At 42.2% G+C, this 26328-nt stretch overlaps 1 protein-coding gene across 3 annotated transcripts in view; it reads right to left on the reverse strand.

The window, feature by feature from the left end:
- ZNF831 (zinc finger protein 831) overlaps positions 1–26328 on the reverse strand; it is a 102851-nt gene that overhangs the window by 32936 nt on the left and 43587 nt on the right. For 2 of the 3 annotated variants that reach the window (XM_027847716.1, XM_027847708.1), the window contains exons 2-4: positions 16494–20688; positions 13735–13883; positions 5759–5910 (exon numbers count right to left, since the gene is read on the reverse strand). In XM_027847716.1, the coding sequence (XP_027703517.1) occupies positions 5759–5910; positions 13735–13883; positions 16494–20651 (4459 nt within the window). In that variant the 5' untranslated portion in view covers positions 20652–20688. Of the gene's footprint in view, positions 1–2169; positions 2249–5758; positions 5911–13734; positions 13884–16493; positions 20689–26328 lie in introns of those variants that run through there. The other variant, XM_027847723.1, reaches the window with a different exon arrangement.

The raw sequence follows: 26328 nt of genomic DNA on the forward strand, positions 1-26328 counted from the left end.
TACAGTAAGAGCTGGGAATATTGTAGGTACTCAATAAATAAACTTGCAGTATTTATTTCCAAAAAAGCTTCTGAGCTCTCTGGAGAAAAGGGAAAGTGCTGTTGTAACCCAGCAGCTGTGTCATGTGACCATTTTTCTACATTTTCTACTATCTGCCAAATCACTAAGCTTTGGTGGTACCCTCTCTCCGAAAGTCGATACTGTGAATAAAGGGTGAGAGTGAAGTCACTTACCATCACCTCCAAGAAAGGGGTGGGACATAGGGGGCAAGAGCAGGAACCAATTGAGTCAGTATGATTTATGTTATTTAAAGAGCACTAGAAAAAAAAAAACTTAAATTCTAGTTCATTTCCATTAACATGCCGTGTGACTTTGGACAAGTGACATTCCCTTCAACTACTTCATCTATAAAATAAGAAAGTTGTTGTAGATCCCAAGGTTCCCTTAGCCCTAATAATCTATGAGCCTAATTATGCTGTTTGGCCCATTAGTAGTCCAAACTAAGCACATATTGACAGTCTTTACTGCTGGTTGATATTAAAGATAGCACCCAGAAATATGGAAACTCTACTCCATTCATCCATGAAGAAATCTGGCCAGCTAGTCCTCAATCTCTATATCAGAGAGGCTGTTTGTCATCTTGGGTCTCACTAACAGAGATCTGAAGGCAAATTACAACATATTAAACATAGGGAAATAATCACCCTTAATGAACTGGCTAATTCTCCTATTCTTGGTCCATACCCCACAGCTCCAGAACAGTGCCCTACACACAGTAGGTGCTTAATAAATGTTTGTTGGATTGAACTGAATTGTCTACTGAATATTCAAGGAAAACTAAGGATAAACAAGGGTTTTTCTGCTGTTCCTATAAGGAGGGAAAGTCTGGACCCAGAGGAAATTGCTTAAGTGGCCCAAATGTTAAGCCCATGTCCCTGGCATATGCACCTTCTATCCTCTTCTGAGATCCTTTGAGTCTGGCCTGATTGAAATCCTATTCCCAAATATGTCCAAAGAAAACTTCTAGCTTCCCACTTTGCTCCAGCTTGTCTCTTGGACTGAACTGATGACAGGATTTAGATTTCAGGATAAAGACTCTTCTTTCTCAGGACAACCTCAAAGTCTTCTGTCAACCCAAAGTCTGAGTAAATATGGTCTTTATCCTCCATAACTCCTCTGTCCTTATGCTTGCAGATGACTTCACTGTCAAACCATCTGTTAATTCAAATTATTATTACCAACCATCTGAGTAGTTTGGAGGAAAGAGAAGGATATTTTCCCACAAATCTCTCTTTTTCCTGATAAATAAATAAGAAGATGCTTCAAAGGTAGTGATGGGGCCATTTTGCTCATTATTCAGGGTAGTTCCCAGCTGTATATTTGCAGAAGATTTTCTGAGTCCTGGATTTGGACAGGAGACTTTCCTATTTCCTGGGTTGGGGGGAAGGCAACAAGGGGGTGGGGAGCCATGTTGTTGTTTTTAAGGCTAACAGATCATGAGAGAAAACCTTTCCCAAGGTCCAGCCTAAATTTTCCTTGGCTAAATATCATCTTGTTCCTCCTATTTATGGCCCCTCAGACCACCCAAAATACAAACCTTTCCCCGACCATCAGCCTTCTGTCATATTTATCGTGTCCCTTGTCAGTCACTGTTTAGGAAAGCTCAATAGCTAAGTCAATGACTGTTCTCATCCATTCAGGACTACTGGGTCAAAGGCTTCTAAAGAAAGTTGTTTGTAAATGTTGGGGGGACCAAAGCTCATCTTTAAAGTTACTTTGAAGTTATAGTACTTCGTCTTCAAACACACAACGCTCTCCCAGTGCCTGTCACACAGCTGTGAAATATTGATGTTGGCTACTACTATGTAAGAGAAATAAAGTCTTCTTTTCCCTTTGATTTTCCTTCTGTATTTATCTTAATGTAATCTTTCACCTTCTGCCTGGGCTGTTTCCATTATGGTCTGTAACTTCTGACCTGCTGACTCTCCAGTGTGTCTCTCAGCATCACCCTGACCACTCCCACCCCCCAACAGAGTCCTTTACCCCAGCAATTTTCCCTGCCCCTGCCCTGACACATCAGGATGGAATAACCTATGATTAATACTTACTGGGCCAATGCTTAAAGCAGATCAAGCGGTTTTGCACCTGCCCTTCGGTGGAAACTCTGCAGGCTCTTCCTTATTGTTAAGGAGGGGTAGGAAGGGTAGAGACCAGGGAGCCATATCTCTGAGTTAACTTTGAAGAATCACTAGAATAACAAACATGAAAGCCCAAGGATTACCTAGGTGGGGGAACTTGTTTCTAGCATTTAGCACAGGGCCTGACATATTCATGTTTGTTGATTGACTGACTGTTCAATTGATATATTTCTGGGCAGCAGAGATGCTGAAACACATCCCAAACTCACAATATGAACACAGTCTAACTCGTTCTATATTCAATGTGAATGATTCTAATCAGATCCTATTCTTTTATGTGATAGGATGACATTCAATGGAAGTCTGAGTTTTCCTTTTGACTTTCACTTACACATCAGTCTGCCTGCACTAAAGCAAGAGAATGATAAGGTTGAAAATAAGAGGGTATGGAATCCAATATTTCTCCTTCCCCTCTGAAAGGGGCATAAGGTATCTCTTCATAGCTCACACAGATGGGTGGGCAACTTCTTGGAATGAAAAAACAAGTTATATTTTGAAAAAAGGACTAGAAGGAATAACCAGTGGCAGGTTTGTGGAACTCCAAATGGATCACCCCAAATCCATCCTCTCCCAGCCTGTAAAATGCTATCAGATCCATATTCCTAAAACACTCCTTGTAACACGACTATCTACTAAGAACCTTCAGTGTCTCCCCGTTGCCTTTAGGAAAAGTTCCAAACCTCTGAACCTGTCACTTAAGAACCTCAAAAACCTAGAATCGTCTATTATTTTCAGCTTTATCTCCCACTACTCCCTACAGAAACCCCTTCATACCATCAGACAACATATTTTCTCCTAAACAAATCTTGATCATTTCCACCTTCACACCTTTATTCACATTAACTGTTCCCTATTTGGAACATCCTCTCTCCTTCCTCTTCTTCCTCCATCTAAATTCTGCCCATCCTTTGAGGCCTAGCTCAAGTTTCACCTCTTCTAAGAAGTCTTCTTTAAACATTTCAGCCTACAGCCATCTTTGTTCTCCCTCTAAATGCCTATAGCACTTACAGTTTCTGCTCCTCATTTGGCATTTTAGCATATACTGGCTTTGTTTCTTTTTATCTTTTCAGGGCTATGCCTTACTTCCTCAATTAAATATTAAGAAACATTCAATTCAACAAACATTAAATGCCTACTAACTGCAAGGCATTGTGCTAGATTCTGAGGTAAGGAAGATGAAAACAGTCCCTGCCCTAGATTAGCGTTCATTTTACTAGCATTGTCTCTTATTTCACACAATTATTTGCATATAGTGCATAGGTGTTCAGTAATATCTACTGACAGTTTGACCATTCCTTCCTTTATTAGTCATTCCCAACAGTCACAAAATCACTGGACTTCCTATACTGATATAAAATTCTAGAATGTTCAAACTGGAATTTACCTGTAAAGGTCATCTAACCAAACTCCTTCAATTTACAGAGAAACTGAGCTCCTCTTCCACCTCTACCCCACAAAAAAAAAGGAAATTATTTGCTTAACATCACAGAACAAATTAATGTTAGAGCTTAAACTGGAATATGTATCTTCTGGATTCCCAGTATGAAATGGGTTTTTATATGGGAGGAGGAAGTAGGGCACAGTGGGAGAAGCCCTAGAACTGGAGTCTAAGAACCTTACTAACAATCCTCTTTCTGCTGCCACCTATCTATCTGTGTGACCTTGGGCAAGTCACTTCCCTCCTTCAGGCTTCAATCTCCTCATCCATAAAAGAGGGGTTTGAACTAGATTATTTCTCAAGTCTCTTATTCCTCTAAATCCTGGGACCCCTGATCCCACAGAATTGGGCATTTCCCAAGAGGGGAAAGGTACAAAAGAGAACCCACAAGGTCTTGTTTGCTGAGGGTAGGAAAGCTCTATCAGCCTGTGACTATTAAACCCTCAGGCTCCACTCCATCCCACAAATAGTTTAAAAGAAGCCAGGAGGGAAGCAGTGAGCCTTGATTTGGTCTCAAGTTGGGGCAGGAGAGAAGGTTTTTCATTAAGACCACATGCTTTAGAGCTGGAGAGGGCCACAGAAACCAGCTAGCATTCTAGCCCAATCCTCCATTTTGAGAGATAAAGAAACAGAGGTGGGAAGGACTGCCCAAGGTCATGCAGTTAGTAAGTAGCAGAGCTAGATTTGAACCTGGGGATTTCCCGTTCTGAATCCTGTGCTCTTTCTTTTCATTTGGGATTTGCACACGACAGGATTCTGTGTTCCTTGGCACTTTCTGCTGACAGGGAGGAGAAAGAGTCTGGGAGAATACAGCTGTCTGGGAGAACATCAAAGCTCTCCCCCAAAGGCTGAGGGAAAGCCAGCTCTCAAAGAAGGGAACATTGTGCTGCCCTCTGCCTGTTGGCAAGAGGAGGGACATGTCTGTTATCATGGCTGAGTCTCAGACTACACCTTTGGCCAACAGATGAACTCTTTATGGGGTACCAATCAGACACATACAAATGGACAGCTCAACCAGTAGGGTTTAATGAGGACACAGATTAAGGGGAAAGCCTGGTGGTCAGAGGGGTCCAGAAGTGGAGGTCCTAAGTTCTGTATCATTTTGATGAGATGTTGGAGTACCATTTCTTGGGAATGTTGAAGAGGGAATTCCTGCTCACGTATGGACTGTTTACACTAGGATGTTTGAGGTCCCTCCAAATCTAAAATTCAATTATTCAAAGAAGAAGGAGATAACTATGTTTACCAATGAAAGACATAGTCAGACATGCAGAGGCATATGACCAGTATGCATATGACCAGTGGAGTGGGATGTCAGTAGTCATAAGAAGAGACACAGACACACACACACAGACACACACAGACACACACACATACCCTCTCTGCTGACTGATGTGTGAAAATCCTCTCACAGGGACAAAGTCTTTCATTCCACATCAGAGATGAGGTTTCCTATGTGAATTCTCCTGGGACTGCCATTTACATTCAGATGTGACTAATACGTTAGATATCAGAGCCTTCCCTAAGAGCAAGTATTTTTAGTGGGAGATAAGTAGAGAGTACAGAAGTTACTAAGTACCCAAAAGGGGTGGGGAGGGAGAAAAGGAGAAAGAAAGGACCTGTTTATTCACAGAAAGAAAGGAACTGAGGACCTGTTTATTCACAAAATAATAGCTAAAAATGAACAGAGTTCTTACATCTCTCAAGGGTAATTCAATCCAGTTCAATTCAGCAAAAAAAAAAAATCTATCAAGTGGCTATTGTGTTCAAAACATATATTATTATCACTGGGATTTCTTTGGTCCTTGACTTTCAAAATGTTTTAGCATCTGCTAACAAATCAATTCAATTCAACAAATATTTATTTAGCAGATACCATATGGAAGGCCCTATGCTAGTGCTTAGAGTACCAAGATGAAATAAGACACACTATTTGATTTCAGCTTCCCAAAACCCACATAAAGCACTATTATTCTGATTTTACAAATTGGGAAACTGAGGGCCACAGCACTTAATCCACATGCCTACTGCCACTGGTAGATCGAGGACAAGGACTCAGGTCTCTTGACTCCCATTTCAAATACTCTTGCTACTGGACTGTATTCCCCCAAGAGGCCATTACCTGCTTGGTCTGATGAAGGAGACTGACAAGTCTTGCATTCTTCAAGGCCATCCTGGGTAGGAGGAAAGTGCTGCTTTCTCAGCGTCCAGCGTTGCTTCCGAAATCGGCTTGCTTTTAGATGAACACATCCCTGTAGAAGACCTCGTTTATACCTGTAGGAAAAAGAAGGCATTCTCATTTAGAATCCATGTAATTTACCAGCTATGGGAATGGATATCCATGTCCTGCTTTAATCAAATAAAATTCACAAATATGAGCTTACAAAACTCAAATAACTAAATGGTGAGGATTACACTAATATTACTATAGGGCAAATAAAGAGCAAAAATTAAAGAGCAAATCACGGGGCAGCCAGGTGGCACAGTGGATGGAGCACTGGCCCTGGAGTCAGGAGGGCCTGAGTTCAAATCCAGCCTTAGACATTTGACACTTACTAGCTGTGTGACCCTAAGCAAGTCACTTAACCCCATTGCCTAGCAAAAAAAAAAAAACAACAACAAAAAATAAAGAGCAAGTCACTCTGGTACATTTAATTATTTAGTTTGTTTACTTTGACATAATGTAAGCAATGTTCACTTAGAGAAATTAGAATAATGGAATGTCAGGAATTGAAGGAACCCTCAGAGTCCATTCCTTATTTTGCAAACAAGGAAACCAAGGTCCAGAGAGAAATGATTTGCCCAAGATCACACATCAAGTTAGGGGTAGATCCTGGACTAGAAATCAAGTCCCTTGTTCTCCAGGTCAAGGATTTTTTGTACTTTGCCATACTGTATTAGGGACACCACCACATGAAAATCAATCCACTAAGATGATGAAGCATCTCTGAAGTTATAATACAAGTCAATGGGAAAAGAGAATTTAGTTTATTTAAAAAAATCTCTTTACTTGCAACCTTTCAGGAACATAGTAGTAATTGAGTAAAGTGAGGTCTTCCTGTTGGCAAGTTGAGCTATTAAGTTAAAATTCAAGTCATGTACCCTTAATTACTCAGTGTGTTTGTAGTACTTTTGTTCATAGTTTTCTCCGGTTCAAATTTTACAAGCCTGAAAATAGAGGAAGTGAAGGATGCCAAGTGGACTCAGTAATCTCTAAGTCCCTTCCAGACCTAAGCTCTATAACTTTTGGTTCCTCTTTGCAGTATGGAGGTTTGCCAGTGGCTCCCATTACGCTGCAGTCATTGATGCAAGTAAGCTGCTTGAGAACTGTGAATCTCTGTGGGGGGGCCTAGCAGCCCTTTGAAGTAATGGCCCCTGCTCCCTAAGCTCACAGGTTTCTGAGAGAGCCTGCTAAGATCTGGCTATGGAGAAGCAAGGCCACTTCATGTGTGCCTGCTGACTCACTAATCATAAACCACTGAGGAAGTCCAGGTTCCTGCTGGGACCCAGACAGCAAAGCAATTTCAAAGTACAGAGAGTGGCCTAATCAGGAAGGTGTGTCTACAAGGAAAGAATTCTCTTTATGTGTGCTTTGGATCACCTTTGCTCTCATTCCAAGAAGAAGGTACAAGGACCTTGCAGGGGCTAAAACCCACACAGCTGGAAGCTGTGGTATTGTTTTACTTGATTTAAAAAAAAAAGTTTCCTTTAACAACTATCCCTCATGTAATAAAGATAAATGACCAACACAAAAAAAAACCCTGCTATGATTAAATCGATATTGATTCTAACCCCAATGATGCAGAATCTGTGATCATTCACCCTAGAGCTAGGCTACAGTTTGCCTTCGATTTATCTACAAAAGAACAATGTAAATAAGATGGCAAGGAAAATATGTCCATACATTAAGAAATGAGTTGTTTTTAAGCACTGAGGACACATAATGAATGTACTAATTACAAATAACTATTATTTGTTCATTAAAGTAGCTCTCCAAAGGACCTCTACTAGGCAATTTGATTCTAAACCCCTCAATAAAAATTCACATTTTTATAGCACTTTACATCAACTCTAAGACAGAGATTATTATCTCTGTTTTGCAGATGAGGAAAATGAGGCTCAAAGAAGCTAAGAGATTTGCCCAAGGTCACATAGCTATTAAGTGTGAGAGCCTGGATTCAAACCAAGTCTTTCTGACTCCAAATCCAGCACTCCTTCACCATACCACACTATCTATCCCCCACTATAGCACCCAGCAGTACCACATAATGTGTTTAATAGATATTTACTTAATAAGAGATTGTGTGAACTTAAGATGGGAATAGATCCTCTGTTTAAATTTGGGGCCTGCAAAAGAAAAAAGTTCTAAAATGCTTTCCATTGCCTTTGTTGCTAATAAAATGGCCAGTCTAGTAGAAAGGGATCACCTTATTAAATCTTTCTCCACTATAATGCAAGAGGTATTTGGTAAGTATTCATATCTATGGGTAGGATGATAAAATTTGATCATTGTGTATTATTAACTTCAGAGAATAGGGTAAAATTCTGAGTCATATTTAAATGGACTCCCTTAAGGTCCTTCTTATCTTTCTTCTTCCCATTGTGAACCACAAAAGGAGGAAAAAAAAGGATTGAGAACTTTTAAGTGTCTAAAACCCTACTGTCTTTTGGCTGGCCAGAGATCATAGAGAGTATCCAGCCCAACCCCCTCGTCTTTTTTTTTTTTAATTTTTAGGCAGTTGGGGTTAAGTGATTTGCCCAGGGTCACTCAATCCCCTCATCTTAAAGAAGAGGAGACTAAGGCCACAGTGATGTGGCATGACTATGCTTAGGATTTCCTTTAGTGCTCTTGTCTACTACAACACAGGGCTGTAGAATCATCAAAATGGTCCCACCCAAGCATCATGGTATGATGGTGATGTCTATTAGGACAATATTTACTGTGCCCCTTTTATGGGTTTGTACCTGAATGCTGGTACTCATCCCCAAGGTTGTGCTGTTATCCCTGAAGGCATTTCCACTGCAGGAATAAAGGACATGAACAATTGGAGTGAACAGTCACATACTTCCAACACATAACTGAGTTTTAAACAAATCCCACTGTCTATTAATAGAATCACATCTATTTTGCACAGGACCATAATAATGAAGAGCTAATATTTACATAGCACTTAAAATTTGCAAATTACTTTAAATATATCATTTTACTTGACTCTCAAAACAGTCCTGTGAGGTAGATGTCATTATTATCCCCATTTTACAGGTAAGGAAACTATGGCTGAGAGGTTTAGTGACTTAAACAGGGTCACATGGCTAGTAAGTGTCTTGAGGTAGGATTTGAACTCAGGTCTTTCCGATTCCAAGTCAAGCACTTTATGCACCATATCACCTAGCTGCCAAAAGTATCTTCTTTCATCTTTTCCATCAATGAATGAATGTTTTATTTATTTACAAAACGCATTTCTAATTTCAATTGAACTTTGCATTTCAAATGTCATTATTCTACTTGTCAAAAGAACTTCAGAACAAGTCTTGTGTTCCTTTCTTAAAGTATATGCACACTTAAAAATTTATCACTTACATGGTTCAGTATTTCCTTCGAGATGAAAGACTTGTTTGGTAACCATTCAAAACAGGTATGCTTTAATAATAAATCACATTTCTATAGCACTTTAAGGTTTACAAAGTGCTTTCCTCACAACAATCCTATGACATAGGTAGTGGAAGAATTACTATTTCCATTTTTCAGTTAAAGAAAATACCTTAGAAAAATAAAATCAATTTTGCCAATCACACTAGTGCTAGTCAGTGTTAGAGTCAGGATTTGAACCCAGGTCTCCTGAATTGGTCTACTGCTCTTTCCATTCCACCATGCTGCTAGGAAGAGACATATGTATTACTGTATTTACTGGCTTTGGTGCTTTAAAAGATTCTATGATTCTGTTCAAGTAAACACATATATTACAGGAAGGACACCACGGACATCTTCATGACAACAGGAAACTGATCAGCCAGTGACCAAACTTCTGAAGATGAGCCTTGCCAAATTTAGCCCAGACATATAGCTCATTCCTGGGACCCTACTTAAAAGTTTTCCCAGCTTCATAGGACATTGCAAAGCTCTGCTGGCTTACTTAGCCTTCAAGAACCCAGTAGCAGCTCTATACCAAGATGGCACACTGGAGGAGGACTTTAGTTAAGGTTTGTGTTTTTATTTTCCTTATTACGTCTTTCCCCCCAAACAGTTCTAAGAAATGAGCCCTAAAATCTTAATTTCATTCACATATGAGTTTACCAGACTATGTGGGCTTGAGCCAGTGCAAAGAAATCCTGAATTGAAATTACACTTCCTGTAAAATACTAAAGTACCTGATAAGCCAGAATTTTAAAAAAGGGCACATGAGTCAGAAAGTATGCTAACAAAACTGTTTCAATATCTCTTGCCTTAATATATATATCCAGTGCAGCTTGCAAAATAAATTTCTGTAAAGTGTATTTGATTTTCTTATTGGCTAACTGATGAAAATGGATTTATATTCCAGTCTTTAATAACTGTCACTGAAAACTTTTGGAAAGAAAGGGATTAAAATAGGCCCAGGGCATATTGGGTACTGTGAAGTTCTTTATAGCTAACTCTAGGACTCAGTTCCTTTTTCTATTTTTTATATTTTTTTACAATGGCTTAAAGAACTAGGGTTAAAAATCAAACTTCTTTAAGTAGTTTTATCACTTAACAAATGATAAATCCACTTTATTGCCTCAATACTCATGGTCTCACAGAGAGTGCCTTAAGATCAATAAGAACAGCCTAGACTTCTCACTTTCCATAGACCCTACCTTGACTTGTGCCTTAAATGTTCTGGTTCACATTTCCCAAGAGACAAATGATAAAAGGATAAGAACAATTTTCTTTTTTTTTTTCTTTTTTTTTTCAAGAACAATTTTCAAATGAAGAAATACAAACTGCCAACAGCAGCAGAAAATCAATTAAAATTGTTAATAGTAAGTAATTTTTAAATTAAGGCAACTCTAAGGCATTACCACACACCCATCAAATTGGCAAAGATGGGAAAAGAAGCAAATTGTCAATGCTGGTGGAGTTGTGGAAAGATAGGCATTGCAACTCAATCAGCATTTGTTAAGCACCTGCTACTAGCCAAATATAGGGCTAAAGGCTGGGGGACATAAGAGAAAAACAAAATAGTTCTTGCACTCAAGAAGTTTATATTCTACTGGAGAGAAATATGATGTACCCAGCTAAGAAAATATAAGATAATATATAAAATAATTTCAGAGGGGAGTGAACTAGCAATTAGGGAATTAAGAAAGACTTCCTTTAGGAGGTGTCACTTCAGGTGAGTCTTAAAGGGAGCTAAGGTTTCCAACAGAGGTGAAAAGGGAGAGCATGTCAGACATAGGAATTCACTGATGGAAGTTCTGTGATTGAACCCCATCATTCTGGAAACCAATTTGCAATTATGCAAGAAATATTACTACCCTTTATCTAGGAATCCTAAAGCTGGGTCTATACCCCCAAGGAAATCAATGACGGATAAGAAAGATCTATATGTACTAAAATATTCATAGCAACATTATTTTGAATAGAAAAAAGGCAGAAACAAACTATGTGCCCACCAATTAGAGTATGGCTGAACAAGTTATATTTTTGAATGCAACAGAATTAATGTGCCATAAGAAAAGAATATGAATTCTTCAGAGAAATATGCAAAGACCTATATGAACAGAATGAAGAAGGCAGAACCCAAAGCACAATATACAGAATACAACAATGTAAATGAAGAAAACCCTAAAAAGCAATAGAACTCAAGTCAAATAAAATGGACAATGTTTGGTTCAATTTGTTAAAATCAAGGTACACATCCATTGTATAAACATATAACATACTGTAAAAATGAAAACAACTTGTACTATCATTTCTATCATTCAAATGGTAGTTTTGCTTACCTGTTTTGTTTTTCAATGGAAAATTATGGGGTGGAGTGTTTGTTAGGAAGTGACTGGTGGGGAAAAATAAAATATATCAATCAAATAAAATGTTGTGAAGTAGAATTTATAGGCAGCATGGCATTTTAGCTAGACAGCTGGCTTCTAATCCAAGAAGACCACCACCATTCAAATCCTACAACTGTCATATAATGGCTACATGACACAAGTAGTATAGTTAACCCCTCACTATCCTAGGAAACTGTCTTAAGTCTTTAAGTTGCAGAGTGGATGAAAATTTCATTAGCAGAGGAAATATCTTTATCAGGAAGTTCCCTATACTACTGAAATCCCAGGTCTAGTCCCTTATCCCTATAAAGTATATAATTTACTAAAAGTTGAAACTCAGACTCAAGACCCCATGCCCCACTAAAAGTCCCCTCTAAGGTTTCCTTTCATTTACTCTGTATAAATCTAACAGGTACCTATTTATCCATACATTATCTCACTCCATTAGAATGTAAGCTCCTATTACATTCTGAACTGTTTTTGCTTTTCTTTATATCTCTTCCATTTAGTACAGTGCGTGGCACATGGTAAGCACTTAAGTTGTTGATTGAGGAAAAAAAAAAAGTTCTAGCTCTTAATTTCTCATGGATAACCATTCATTCAACATATATGAGCATCTATTTACTGTATGTGAAACCAGGGATGTGCTGGAGCCAGCTCTTATTGGCTCAGGAGAGTCTACTGTTAAATTTCTGGTGTGAGCATTTACATGTCAGATATGACAAACTACAAACCAGGGCTTGATTTACTGTTTTGTTTTGTTAATTGCCTAGACTTATGAAAGTTATGGGGAAAAAATGTTCATAATGCAGATTAAAAGTGTTTCCTGAATTTTCAGAAAGCTGATTGTTAAACATTTGCCAGCACACCCTTGTGCTAAGCACTATGGGGCATTCAAAGAGATGTATGACCATGGTCCATTATTTACTCATACTTTTTGCTGTACCTGGAATGCTCAGTTCTGACTCTCTGTTGAATTTTTACCCATCCTTTAAAGTCCAATTCTAGACCCACCTCCTCCAGAAAGCCTTCCCTGACTGCATCCCCCTTTTCCAGTAATGATCTTTTTCACCTCTGACCTCACCTAGAATTTTGCTTGCACCAATCTAACAAACTTAGCCTGTATTATTTTGTACAGTGGCTCTTTGTGTATGCTTCAAATCCATTATTTAAACTCTGTTCTGAGTAGGGATCGTATCTTCTCTAAATCTCAAATCTAATCCTAATTCATTGTTCTCCACACTGTAGGTGATTAATATATATTCGTTGAATTAAATAAAGCAAGGTCTCTGATTTCCAGAAATCTAAAATTATTTAGGGGAAAAAATGTGACGAAAACAGTCATATAACCAAAATGTAGCAAATACAATAGAGAAGGCTGGGCTGATTAGAGAACACTTCATGGAAAAGATGGGATTTGAGCTAGGCTTTGAAGAATAGGTAGGAACCTTAAAGAGGAGAAAGAGGAAAGGAAGAACATTCAAATTTAAAAGGACAGCATGAGTAAAAGTAGCCAAAAGCTGTTCTGACAAGGAAGGCAAGCAGCTCACTTTGACCAGAGCAGAGGATTCATATAGGGAAACAGTGGAAGACAGCACCCAAAAGGCATGTTGGAGTCAGACTGTGAAAGGCTTTGAATGCTAGGTTAAGGTGTCTGGACTTTATCCTATAAGCAATCAAGAGCTACAAATGACTTTTCAGCAGGAGTGTGACATGAGCAGTATTAAACCGAGTATGGTCTCTTCTAAACTTAAATGGAATGGCACACACTCTCAATTCAATTACTATCTACTGACTATTAGCTGAGTTGGGGGTCTTCGTATCATACAATGTGAAAGAAAAAAAAATCTAGGGCTAGGGTCCTATTAGGAAGGAAAAAGAATCTGACTTCAGAGGCAGATGTGAAGTCTTTATTTAGCATGAAAACACGAGGCTCTCTTGAGGAATAACTTCTTTCTTTACAATGCAAATAACTTTTTTTTTTAATTGCAGCTGCTGCTAGTTATGGTTGTCTTCATCAAAGCTGCATTTGTTTCCTGGAAATGTGGACACAGGAGGTGATTAGGAAGGAGGTTTTTTTCTTACCTTTTGGGGTTGATCCTTCTCTTCTGTTTGTTGCTCACACCAGGAGGATTTGTAGGCGCCTTCCCCCTCCTACAGGGCACTCCTTTCTTCTTCTCTGGCTCTGAAACCTTTTCACCAGATACTCTCCCTGCACCTATTGCCCGGGACAGCTGAAAATACCAGTTGTATGGTCATCACAGGGCTCAAAGCCTTGGAGAACTCCTGAGCCAAGTGATAAAAGCTTAATCAGAAGCTTAAGTCAACATGCTCTCCACAGCCCGATCCCATTTCTTTTCCCTTCAGTGATAAATGGGCTCAAACTCATTTTACAATTAGACAAATTAAGGCATACCCACACACAGAAAATAGCCTGAATTCCATGGGCAACTATGACTCTAGTTGGTATAGAATTCCTGTGGACCAGAAGAGTCCAACTCTCAGCCTGTAATATTCTGAGAATGGCCTGGATCAGATTAAAATGTAATTGGGAAATGTTTAACTTAAAAATAAAATATAATACAATCTGATGATGTTACTTTGTGGTTTTCTAAGGCAATATGCAGACATCAGGGATCTGTTTCTATTTGAGTTTGATACCACTGGCCTAGACCACTATTGTAAACTGGGTTCTTTAGAGTGGAAATTTAACCTGTGATAATGAACCAGAGACATAATGAAACTAGGCCAGGCCTTTCCTCAAACTTTTGGCAACCTATTCCTCTCTCTCATCAAGCCTTCACTGACTATCTAGTCAAAATAAAAAAGAGTAAGGGAAAAGTTATGTGTGTAGTAGTGGGGGGAGGAGAGGATAGAGAAATTCTGGACTCTTGTATTTTTCTTTTCTTTTTTCGTTTTTTGGGCAGTTGAGGTTAAGTGACTTGCCCAGGGTCACACAGCTAGTAAGTGTCAAGTGTTTGGTCTGAGGCCGGATATGAACTCAGTCCTCCTGACTTCAGGGCCAGTGCTCTATCCACTGCGCCACCTAGCTGCCCCTGGACTCTTACATCTTAGAGGAGGAGTGGAAAACCTGCAGCCTCAAGGCCACATGTAGCCCTCTATGTCCTCAAGTTCGGCCCTTTGACTAAATCCAAACTTCATAGAACAAATTCCCTTAATAACAGGATTTGTTCTGTAAAACTTGGACTCTGTCAAAAGGCCACACGCAAAAACCTAGAAGGCCACATGTAGCCTCAAGGCTGCAGGTTCCCCACCCCTGTTCTAGACCTAGCTTAATCCTTCCTAAACCACATGATAGCAGTTATAAGAAACTATGCTAAACCTGGAAACTGAGGCCTGGGTAAAAAAAAAGGTTGGCTTGTAGAGATTCTCTATACGAGGTCTGCTGCCCATGTGAAAAAGTCCTTCTACGACGTTAACTTAAAACCCAAACTGGCCTGGCACACCAAAGAAGAACATGAGCATTCTGTGTCTCTTCTCCCTATTCTGCTGCCCCTTCCCAACATGGAAACATGGCTCTCATTGATACAGTCTTTGAGCGAGCAAGGACCTCTTCACTATTCCTGTCTCTAATTTATAAATATAAAAAATTGTGCCTAAACATGCCCTTGGTCAGAGAGGTGATGTGATTGTAAGAACAGCATGTTAAGCAGCATGGTTTAGTGAAAAGGGGCACTGAATTTGGAGTCCAAGGACTTGGGTTTGAATCTTAGTTCTGCTAGTTCTGTGTGACCCTGGGCAAGTTATTTGACTGCTCAGTGCCTCAGTTTCCTCCTCTGTAAAATGAGGGGTTTAAATGGTTTAGAAGGTCCTTTTCAGATCGAAATCTAAAATCCTATAAATCTCTCCTAAGCACTCACCACATTATAATTTACATTATGGTTATCTGTGTACTTATCCCTCCCCTTTCTAAACTATGAACTCTGTGAGGGCAATGAATCGGTGTAGGGGGAAAGGGTCGTCATCTTTTTCTACCCAGCAACCAGCAAAGAACACCACACATATGTCAGTCAGTTCTTCAGTAGACCCAGCATTTCACTGATGGGGGTACTCTCCCTACTAGGCAGCAAGGTGGTACAGCGAATAAAGTGCAGGGCCTGGTATGATGAAGTAACGAGGTTCAATTACAGCCTCTGACACTTACTAGCTGTGTGACTCTGAACAAGTCACTTAGCCTCTGTCTACTTCAACTTCCTCAACTGTAAAATGGAGGGGAATCATAATGGCACCTCCCTGGTACGGTTTTTGACTTACTTTGAAAGTGCACAGTACTTGGCATCTGTTATATGCTTAATGAATGCTCGTTCCCTCCCTTCCCTTTTCTCCCCTTTATGCAGACTGCAACTTCTCCACAACTTAATAAGAATTGCTTTGTGACCAAATTCTTCTTGTGAAGAATTGCTGTGACCAAAATAATTCATACCTTGTCACCAGCTAGGCCTGACTTTAGAGGACAGACACACAGACAGCTAACAAGCTTGGCAAGGCCTTCCAGGACTTCCACTTAGCTGATATGGCCTTCAAGAACCCAAGGTCACCTCCAGGCCATGATGATGCACTGGAGAAGAGCTTCTGGGGAGAACTCTGCACAACGTGGGCCCTTCATAAAGGTTTCCTGAATTTAATTAAACAACTAGGTGTCTGGAGGCCTGGATTTCTCATCTCTGCTCCAACAACCACACAATTTTTGACTCTGAACAAGTCACTTCCCCAATCTGAGGCCTAGTTTTCCTATTTATAAGATGAGAGGGTTGGACTAGATGCCCTCTAAGGTCTCTTCAGGCTCTGATGTTCTATGAACGGGGTGATGGCCAGATAGTTACCTTTTGTTTCTGCTGCCCCCGTGACAGTGAAGATACCAGTGTTTCCAGGCTTCCACTTGTCAGTCCGTAGGTGGCTGCCTGGGTCATGTTCTTCACATCGAGAAAGGAAAAGTCCCTCCTGGAACTTGCGCCTTCTTCCCCAGAGTTATTGTCACAGATGTGCAAGGAAGAATACACCGAGTGAGCTTTCTCCTTCTGCTCTGCTGGCAGAGGGAGGCTCCTGCTAAGGCAACACCATGTAAGACGAGGCTCGGCACTTAGGGAGGGGAAGGAGCCCCTGGCCCCCGAGCTCCGAGGGTACCCTGAGTGTGAAGTCAGGCTGATTTGGGGCCAGGCAGGGGAGTCTTGGTGCTGAGCAGGAAGAGCATGGCAGTAAAAGCTTTCAAATGAGTGGCATATGCTGGTATTCTCCAGTGACCTGGGAGAGCCCTCCAAACCTTCCGGAGGATGCTCCTGGCCACTTGAGGAAGCCTCACACAACTCCCAGCCCTGAAGCAGCTGTTCAGAAGTATCCCAAGAAGACACTCTTTTTCCAGATGTGGATGTCACCAGTAAAGTGGTACTCCCTGAATGCAGGTGGCGGAAGAGCTGACCCTCACTTTTAATATCAGTCGCTATGAGAAAGCTACTTGTGTACACGGAGGCAAAAGAAACCTTCTTCTCAGGGACCTGTTTGGAGCAGCATGTGACTCTGTCTGTTCTCTCCTCCACTGCTTGTGCCTTACCAACTGCTGCGTTTCCAGTCTCTGCTGCCACATCTCTTGGCTGTGTGTGTTTGGGACTCTCACTGCCACTGGCTAGCTCAGCAAGGATGTTGGTGGAGTGGGCCGGTCTGGGAGACAAACAAGATGCCAACCCCATAGTGGATGTCACTCTATTAACCTGCAACCCCACCCCACCTGGTGAACATTCTGCCTGGGGGAGAGAGAAAGGCTCAGCCAGAGACTCAATCTCATTTGCCTTTTTGCTGCCTCTGAGGGACATGTTTTCCTGCTCCTTGCCCATGGTAACTAATAATTCTGTTCGAGTCTCTTCCTGAGGTAACTGGAGGATATACTTTGGAGAAAATGCATTTTCTTTCTGAGGAATGGTCAGCCCAGAAGTTGCACTTGCAGCTGTAATTAAAGAAGAGAAATGACTTCCTTCTGGGGGCTCAGGACCCTTCCTGGGTCCTACAGCTACAGAGCTGCAAAAAGAAGAATGTTTGGAGTATTTTCTGTTTGTCAATCCAAGCTCCAGAATAGCAGAAAATGATGCCAACGACACCTTCTCTGCATCTGAGACAGATGGCATGGCCTCTCCTGTACCACCACCCTCACTGCCTTCCTCTCTCTCTGAAATACCTTCAGTGTTCCTGCTGCATCCACTTGGTCTGGTGTCTGAGCCACTCTCTCCCTCCTGGGCTTTATCTGTCCTGGATTCTGAGGAGGTAGCAGGGGAGGAGCAATCTAGCACTTTACTCCTCTCCCCTCCCAATTCCAAGACGCAATTCTTTTTACTACTGAGTTCCTCCACCTTCAGTTTTTTTCTTTCAGATGGGAGCTTTTCTGACTCTGGCAAGGTTTTGCCAGGGCTACAGCTGTGCATCCTCAGAACCACCTGGGCCCACTGATGCCTTTCCTTGTCTTCCCCATCACTGGGAGGAACGGCTTCCTGATCTGGGATAAAGGTGGAAGAATCCTGTGAAATGGGAGTGAAAGACGTCCTATTCTCAGCACTGAGGGCATGGGGGGATGGTGCAGAGGCTTCCCTTAGCACTGCCTGCCTGCCATCTGGAGCTGTCAAACGGTTCTGGTCACCTATGTGATTAACCATATTGGAGGGAATGTTACAGCTAAGGGTGGGGGACGACCCAGCTCTATTCACTCTAGGATGGGCACTGATTCTTATTGGCTGAGATGTTTCCTTGTGTTCTGCAAAACTACTCAGATTCTCAGACAATGAAACTGCCTGGGCTTGCTGATGTCCCATAGGGTCAGGCTCTGTAACTTTTGCCCCTAATGGAGACATGACCTGGGGGCTCAAAATAACACCGCCACATGTAGCAGCCCTGGTATCTCTGGGCCCTGCCACGCCCTCTCCACCCTCAGCCTCCTTTGTGTCACAGCCCAAGTTTCTCATGTCACACAGCCTTGTTTCCCTTGGCTTCTTGATACTTTGACTGGTTTTCATTTTCTGGTATATTTTCTTAAATGTTTCATCCCCATACATTTGCCACTTCTCCTGGGAGAACATCTTCAGTTTTTTTTTATTGAATTTCTTTCCTGCCACCTTGCATCTCACAGAGGTCTCCTCCCCACTCGGTTTTTTCCCACCATTGTGGTCTTCTGTTGGCATCTGGTGATCAGTGGGATGACCCAGGGGCAGATCCTCCACAGCAACTTGTCTGACCAGGGCCCGAGGGTGACTGCTGGGACAATCTACAGACCTGGGTACAGCACCAGAACTGTCACCATGCACATGACGCGAGGAGCCAGGACTTGGGGGCTGCTTTGAGAGACAAGATGTCCAAGGGTTCTCCAACCTCTCCTGGAAGGTTCTGCTGCCTTCAACAAATGGCAAGGAATTGCTCCTTGTGACAGGCACACAATCCACGGTGGTGGAAAACTGAGTAGGGACTGAGTGGAAGAAGAGAGGCTTGGATTTTTCAAGGGGAGTGTAGGTGGATTTGACAGAGCATAATGTAATATTCTTCTTCCGGGTGGTATTGAGGGATCTGATGTCAAAATGGAAGGAGTCCTTGTAAGTATAAGGCATAGGGAGATCGATGCTTCCCTGCTTTGAGAGGATGGTCTTCCTGGGCCTGACGTTGTCCAGGTGGGTGTCGTCCACCACAGCCTTGTTGTGGGAGATGAGTTTGGAAATGTGTTCCTCTAGCTTCTTTTTCTCCAGCATCAGGGTGCTTGCTCTTTCCCCAAGATGGACTTTGGCACCAGCTGATGCCACTCCTTTTGGGAGCCCAGGAGAAGTGTCATTCTCTGACTCCACACTGTGTTCAGACAGGCTGTGCAGGGGACTAGCAGACAGCACCTGCTGCTCCACACTGTCAGACCGGGAGAGGTAGCCTGAGTCTGTGCTCTCACATTTCTTCAGCTTGCCTTCAGACACCTTCAAGTCCCAATGCTTCTCAGAGTAGGTTGCTTGCTGTCTTTGCAGCTGGCTGTGCTTACTGGCTGTTGGAGATCGCTGTTCCTGCATCTTCCATCTCTGGGGCACGCCTGCTGGCAAAAGCCCTGGGGAAGCCCTGTGTGGAGGTTCCAATGGGACCTCCTTGTCTGAGGCCCCAAGAGTGGACCCACGACCTGGAGGAATCTCAGGTTTCATCTCCAGGCTTTTGAATGGAAAAGACTTCAAAGCTGAGGGCCCCATCTGCCCACTTCCCTGGGTATGGGGAAAGGCAGTGATTTCCAAAGTCCCATCTTCCTCTCCCACATCTTCTTTTTCCTCACCAGTCTGCTCTGTTCTGGAGGGCTGTGGGAGGGTTTCTCCCAGCCTGTCACCATCTTCCAGGAGGCTGCTGCTGTCAGACTCTGATGACAGTCGACTATTGTTAATGTGTGTCTGAGTCCGTCTATGCTTGTACAGATTGCTCTGGGTCTTGAAGGCAATGCCACAAGTGGTACAAGGGAAAGGCCTCTCTCCTGTGTGGGAGCGGATGTGTTTCTCGAGTACACTGGGCTTCAGACAGTCCCGTCCACAATGTCGGCACAGATACTTCCCTGCATTTCGGGACTTCCCTGGGCTTCCCAAGGTTATGCCCGAGCAGGAGGCAGCAGGGGGCAGGACAGGTAGAGCACCCACAATGTTCACAGTCAATGTTTGACTCTGGGGCTTTCGTGGCTGAGATGCTTCTGTCCTCTCTGAGTGTAGCAATGGGCTCAAAATGAAGGGGAGGCTGCTGCTCTCCAGGCTGAAGCTGCCACCACTGGCTACCAGCGAGTGACTTGGCTGGAAGCATCCAGACTGGACTGGGTGGTACAGTGGTATGGTAAGGGCCTTCACATACACAGTCGGAGGCAGACTTTGTTCGGGCTGCAAGATGACAGGGCCAGTGAGATGTGGTGGTGTCTGCTTGCTATGGGAAGCCTGGAGGCACAAGGTCTGTACTGGCTGATTTGTGGCTGGTGTAGTGGAACAGCTGGCTGGGGGCACCTCCATCTCACATCCTCTGGCACATCCCAGGAATTGGAGTGATCTGCAGGCAACAATTACAGACACCTGAGTTGACAGTGAAATATAAAATCATTGAATTTCAGTGCTGAAATGTACCTTAGAGATGAACCAGTTCACAGAATCCACTGCATGTTAGAAGGGGAAAGGACCTTAGAAACCAGCTAATCCAACCCCCTCATTTTATAACTTAGGAAACTAAAGCCCATAGAGAGGAAGTTACTTGCCCCAAGGATATAAGACAAATCTGTAACTTGAACTCAAATTTCCAGACTCCTGACCTAGTGCTTCTTCTACTACACTATTCTTTATTTTCACAACTCATCTATAGCACAGCTAGGACAAGAACCCTGGGATCTAAACTCCTCATTCAGGGCTCTTTCCATCAATGTCTCCTACCCTAACAAACTAAGCCCATTTCCATCTCTGTACTTTTACTCATGCTGCTCCCTTTGTATGGCAGGCCCTTCTCCCCTCTGTATCTCTCCATATCCTACTCATCCTTCAAGGTCCAGCTCAAGTCCAACCTCCTCCAAAAAAGCCTCAACCCATTGGTGAAAACTCTTTCCAATGAACTCCAAAACCACTCACTGTCTTTCCATCCACTTAGAATCTGACTATCCTCTACTCCACATCATTCAGTAAGTATTTGTGGAGCACTGACTGTGTGCCCAGTACTGTGCTATGTCCTATAGGCATACAAAGATGAGCCAGACAGTGGTACTCCTTCTCTCAAGGAACACAGTTTATTTGGGAAAAAAGACACACACACACACACACACACACACATACACCCCTTAAGATTAATGTACAATAGCTCAGTTTTTATACTGTCCACCTGTGCAACCCTGTAGGAGTCATTTCCCAAGCTGGACCTTGTCTAATAGTCTACACTCTAATTTCTAAGATCCTTTACAATCCTAACACTCTATGTTCCAATCTTCCCAGCTGTTAACATTTTAAGTTCAAAGGGTCCCTTCCAGCACTGACATGCCATCTTAAGGTCCCTCTCAGTTATGACAGACTCATACACTCTCTTCATAAAGTCCACAATTAAGAGCTGCTTGATAAATGTTTAAACTGAAGGAAAGGATGCTTGATAAATGTTTGTTGAATGAATGGATAAACTTGGCTGTTCCTTCCAACAAATGGGAGTGTGAAACACTTAAAGCTCAGATCACCATTGCACCCTCAGAATTTCCCTTCCTTGAAAACTGAGTTTGGGTGAGTTGTTTTATTTTAAAAGGAGGGGGAAATAAATTTAGAGATAAAATAGGAGCAGTTCCAGAACTGATATGAATTGATATGAAAGAAAGATGAAGATTTTTCTAAAAACATTGTCAGTGAAAACCTCAAGAAGCAGCTAGTCTACCCTGCTCCACCTAACCCACCCCCATTTTAGGAAAACGACATCCTGAGAAGTTGAGTGACTTGCCCAAACTCATACAAATCCTAATTGCCAGAGGCAATTCCAAGCAGGCCAGAGGCCTGCTTCCAAGGCCAATATTTTCTCTACTGTACCATGCTGCCTCCTGTGTTTTAAAGGGAAGTAGGGTTTGGGGGCTTATGAACCCCCACAGGGTCCACGGATAGATTTTAAAGGGTCTACACACTTGGACTGGGAAACTATTTTTTTCTTTTTTTCACTAACTTCTAACTAAAACTTAGCATTTCCTTCAATTGTGAATTTTTTAATATACATGTATATATACATACATATATGTATACATATACATACACACATCTATCTATCTATCTATTTATATCCTAAGATGGGTCCACGATACACACAAAAAGGTTAAGAACTCCTGGCCCACAGAATTCTTCTGAAGAACACAAAATATTTTTAATACAGTAGCCTATGACTGTGAACCAGGCTTAATCTTTACATACATTTTTCAGGCTGTCTGGGGAATTATAGAATGAAGTGGCAGGTGCTAAGCTATAGGAATACCAAGATAAAACAAAACAAAACAAAGAGCCCTTATCCTAAGGACATTACATTCTCTTGGGGGGTAAAGTGGGAGGAGGGGAAGGGAGAGGAAAAAATGTACATAGAGCAATAAATTGAAAAGAAATACTAAGTAATTTCCAGAGAAGGACTGGAGCAGGGGTGGGGAACCCGTGGCCTCGAGGCGAGGCCCTTTGAATCCAAACTTCCCAGAACAATTTCCCTGGTTTCCTGTGGGAGAGAGATGGTGGTGGGTGGTAGTGGAGGAGGTAGGCAATGTTGTGAGACATCATGAAGATGAACAAATAAAGATGACAAGGCACTGAGGAGAATTAGCATTACCAAATCTCAAGAGGTAGCAAAAAATTCAGAGGCTATTTAGTCCAACTCATACCTGAGAAGGAACCACTACTACATCCCTGACAAGGATCAACGGATCCCAGCTGATGACCTCAAGGGATGGGAACTCACCACCTCCTGAGACAACTCAATCTTAATGAGAGACAGCTCTAATTCTTAGGCAGTTTTTCTTTGCATTCAGTATGAATCTGCCTCTCTGCACTTCCATGAATTACTCCTAGTTCAGCCTTGAAGGCAGCTAAGTGGTGCAAAAGATAGGATGCTAGGCCTGGAGTCAGAAAGACCCGAATTCAAACCCAGCCTAAGACATGTGACCCTGGGCAAGTCATTTAACTTCTGTTTGCCTCAATTTCCTCATCTGTAAAATGGGGATAATAATAGCACCAACCTCCCAGGGTTGTTGTAAGGACTAAACGAGATAATAATTATAAAGTGATAAGCACAGCGTCTGGCACATAATAAGCACTATATAATTGTTAGCTATAATCATCATTACATTACTCCTAGTTCTGCCCAGGAGGAAGCTAGATGGTGCAGAAGATAAAATGCTTAAGACCAGAGTTCAAATCTGGCCTGACACTTGCCAGCTGTGTGACCCTAGGCAAGTCACTCAACTTCTGTTTACCTCAGTTTCCTCAACTTTAAAATGGGATTAATAATAGCTCCCACTTTGCAGGGTTATTGTAAAGATCAAATGAGATAATAATCGTGAAGTGCTCAGCACAATGCCTGGCACATAGCAGGCATTCAATAAATGCTTGTTTCCTTTCTTCTTTTGGGGGCCAGAAAGAACAAGTCTAATCTCTAAATCCCATGACAATTGACCAGATACTTGAATTCTGCAGTCATGCCCCTTCCCCAAGCCAAAACCCAAACTTTTTTTCCAAGCCCACACTCACATGTAAACAATAAAAATAGAGAAATGTTTAGGTGGCCATTGGTAGTATGGCACACTGCTGGTAAGTATCTGAGTCTGGATTTGAAATCAGGTCTTCCTGACTCCAGGCCCAGCGCTCTATCCACTGCACCACCAAGCTGCTGCCTAGGCAGAACTAGCAGTAATTGATGGAAAGTGCAGAGAGAAAAGTACTAGACTTGAGATTCAGGGAGTCCTGGATTCAAATCTCATCTGAGACTATGAACCCAGTGACCAAGGGCAGTCACTAAATCTCTCTGAGTCTCAGTTTTCTCATTTGTAAAGTGGGGATAATAATTGTTGTACCTACCTCACAAGGCTGTAGTGTGGCCCAAATGAAAGCACACTGAAAACTCTAAAGTACTATATTACATATGCCAATTATTATTAATTAGCCTCTCTGGGCCTGTTTCCTCCTCTGTAAAATGAAGGATTTGGACTAGATCATTTCTAAAACCTTCCCTGCCTCTAAATTCTATAATCCATTAAATAAGTCTTCTGTTAAAAAAAAATCATTAAACACCAGAGAAGAATTATAAACAAAAACTCTAAGCATCACACAGAATAGGCAACTGCACAGTGTCCTCATTTTCATACCCAAATCACCTGGTTTCCCTTGGGACATAAACTGCCTCCCTTCACCTGACAGTCACCGAGGTCACCAGGCCCTTCCCCATTCTCCGACTAGCGATTTGAAGAACCTACCCAGACCTATATGACACGACCAGCAGGGCCGGATGCAAGACTTCCTCTGAATAGAGAGGGCACAACCAGAAGATGCCTCCTGAAGCATTTGTTCAAGTACCCCACAAGGCCAGAGCCCAGAATGGTAAAAAATAACAACAACAACAATAATAATTAACATTTATAGAATGATTACTCTGCGCCAGGCCCTGTGTAAGTGCCTTACAATTATTGTCTCATTTGATCCTCACAACAACTCTGGGAGGTAGGTGTTATTATTATCCCCATGTTACAGATGAGGAAACAGACAGACAGAGGTTAAGTGACTTGCCCAGTATCAAAGAGCTAGGAAATGTCTGGAGCTGGATTTGAACTCAAGTTTTCCTCCCTCCAGGCCCAGTGCTCCATATATTACTTCTTTATATTCCAGAGATCTGAAGCCTTGTTATTTTCATTCAACTTGTGATTTTATCCCTGTAAGGTACTCTCAATGTGGAAACTTTCTCCACTAATGCAGATCAGCAATTCATGTGTAATTTAATAGACTTACAAAGGATCCTGGGGCACTGAGAAGCAATGGGAACACAGTCAAGCATGCAAGCAAGCATTTATTAAATGCCTACAGTGTACTCAGCACTGTGCTGGGTGCTGAGGATACAAAGGCAAAAATAAAAAACTATGCTCTTAAAGAGCTTCTGTTCTCTCAGCCTTGAACCCAGGACTTCCTGACTCCAAAGTCAGCTTTCCATCAATGAAGTCATGATGCATCGAAATACCAGTGGGATACAATGGAACCTGAAAGCCAGACTTGGATCAAGAGCTCTGCCATTTACTAACTCTGTCACCTTGGTCAAGTCACTTAACTTCTCTATGCAACAGTTTCCTCTTTCGTAAAATGGAGATACAGTACCTGCACCAATTGCCTCACAAGATGTGGGAGGGGCGGGGGGGCTCAGATTCTTAAAATCTAGCCAATAGCTCACAGAAGCTCAGATGCCTTAAGAGTCTGGCTAATATGGCAGATTTTAATAAACCTTGTGTTTGGCTGAAAGAAGGCTTGGGTCGAATTCTTTCGGGCAAGACCCATGTGTTCCGATTTTGGGGTCCCAGCACCCCTAAACCCCTAGACCTTAACATTTTGGTTGCCCGTACAGGGAAGCTGTCTAACCCCAAGTTCTTCTCCAGCCAAGATTGGAAGGTATGTAAGCCTCCCCCCACCCCCCGCCTTCTTTCTTGCCCTGCAGTTGGGGTTGTTCTCCAAGCACCTAGGAAGGCTTGGAGGTGCTTTTTGGGTAGACAGTTACGAGCCTGTCTCACACTCAGCCTGACACTCTCAGGCTCTCAATCCACTAGTTCAGTTCAAGGCAATGAACCTGGGTATTCCTTCCGCAACACAGAGGACAAGGACAGACGCCCTATCCAGAAGCATATGCCCAATTCTGTCAATTCTCTTGGCGCTAGTGAGAAACTGCAGGTGCTTTTTGGTACCCTGAGGCTTACTTACTCCCTTCCCTCTAAACCCCTGGATCCTCCTTCATGGAGGTTACAGGAAAAGTTAGAACAGCTAAAAACATCTTGGCAAGATTCTGGAAGTGTTGTAATCAATAATTAAGGAGTTTTAAAACACCTCCTTACAACCCTGGTCACTCCCTTCTCCCACTCCCTTCTCTTGAGTCAAGAGGGTATCTGTTAATCCCTCCCAAAGGAAAAGAGAGTTTCACCTCCCCCCCCACCTCTGAATTCGCCCTCTACAG

This window comes from Vombatus ursinus, unplaced genomic scaffold (genome assembly GCF_900497805.2).
Source record: "Vombatus ursinus unplaced genomic scaffold, bare-nosed wombat genome assembly UNPS02000580.1, whole genome shotgun sequence".
NCBI classification, from domain to species: Eukaryota; Metazoa; Chordata; class Mammalia; order Diprotodontia; family Vombatidae; genus Vombatus; species Vombatus ursinus.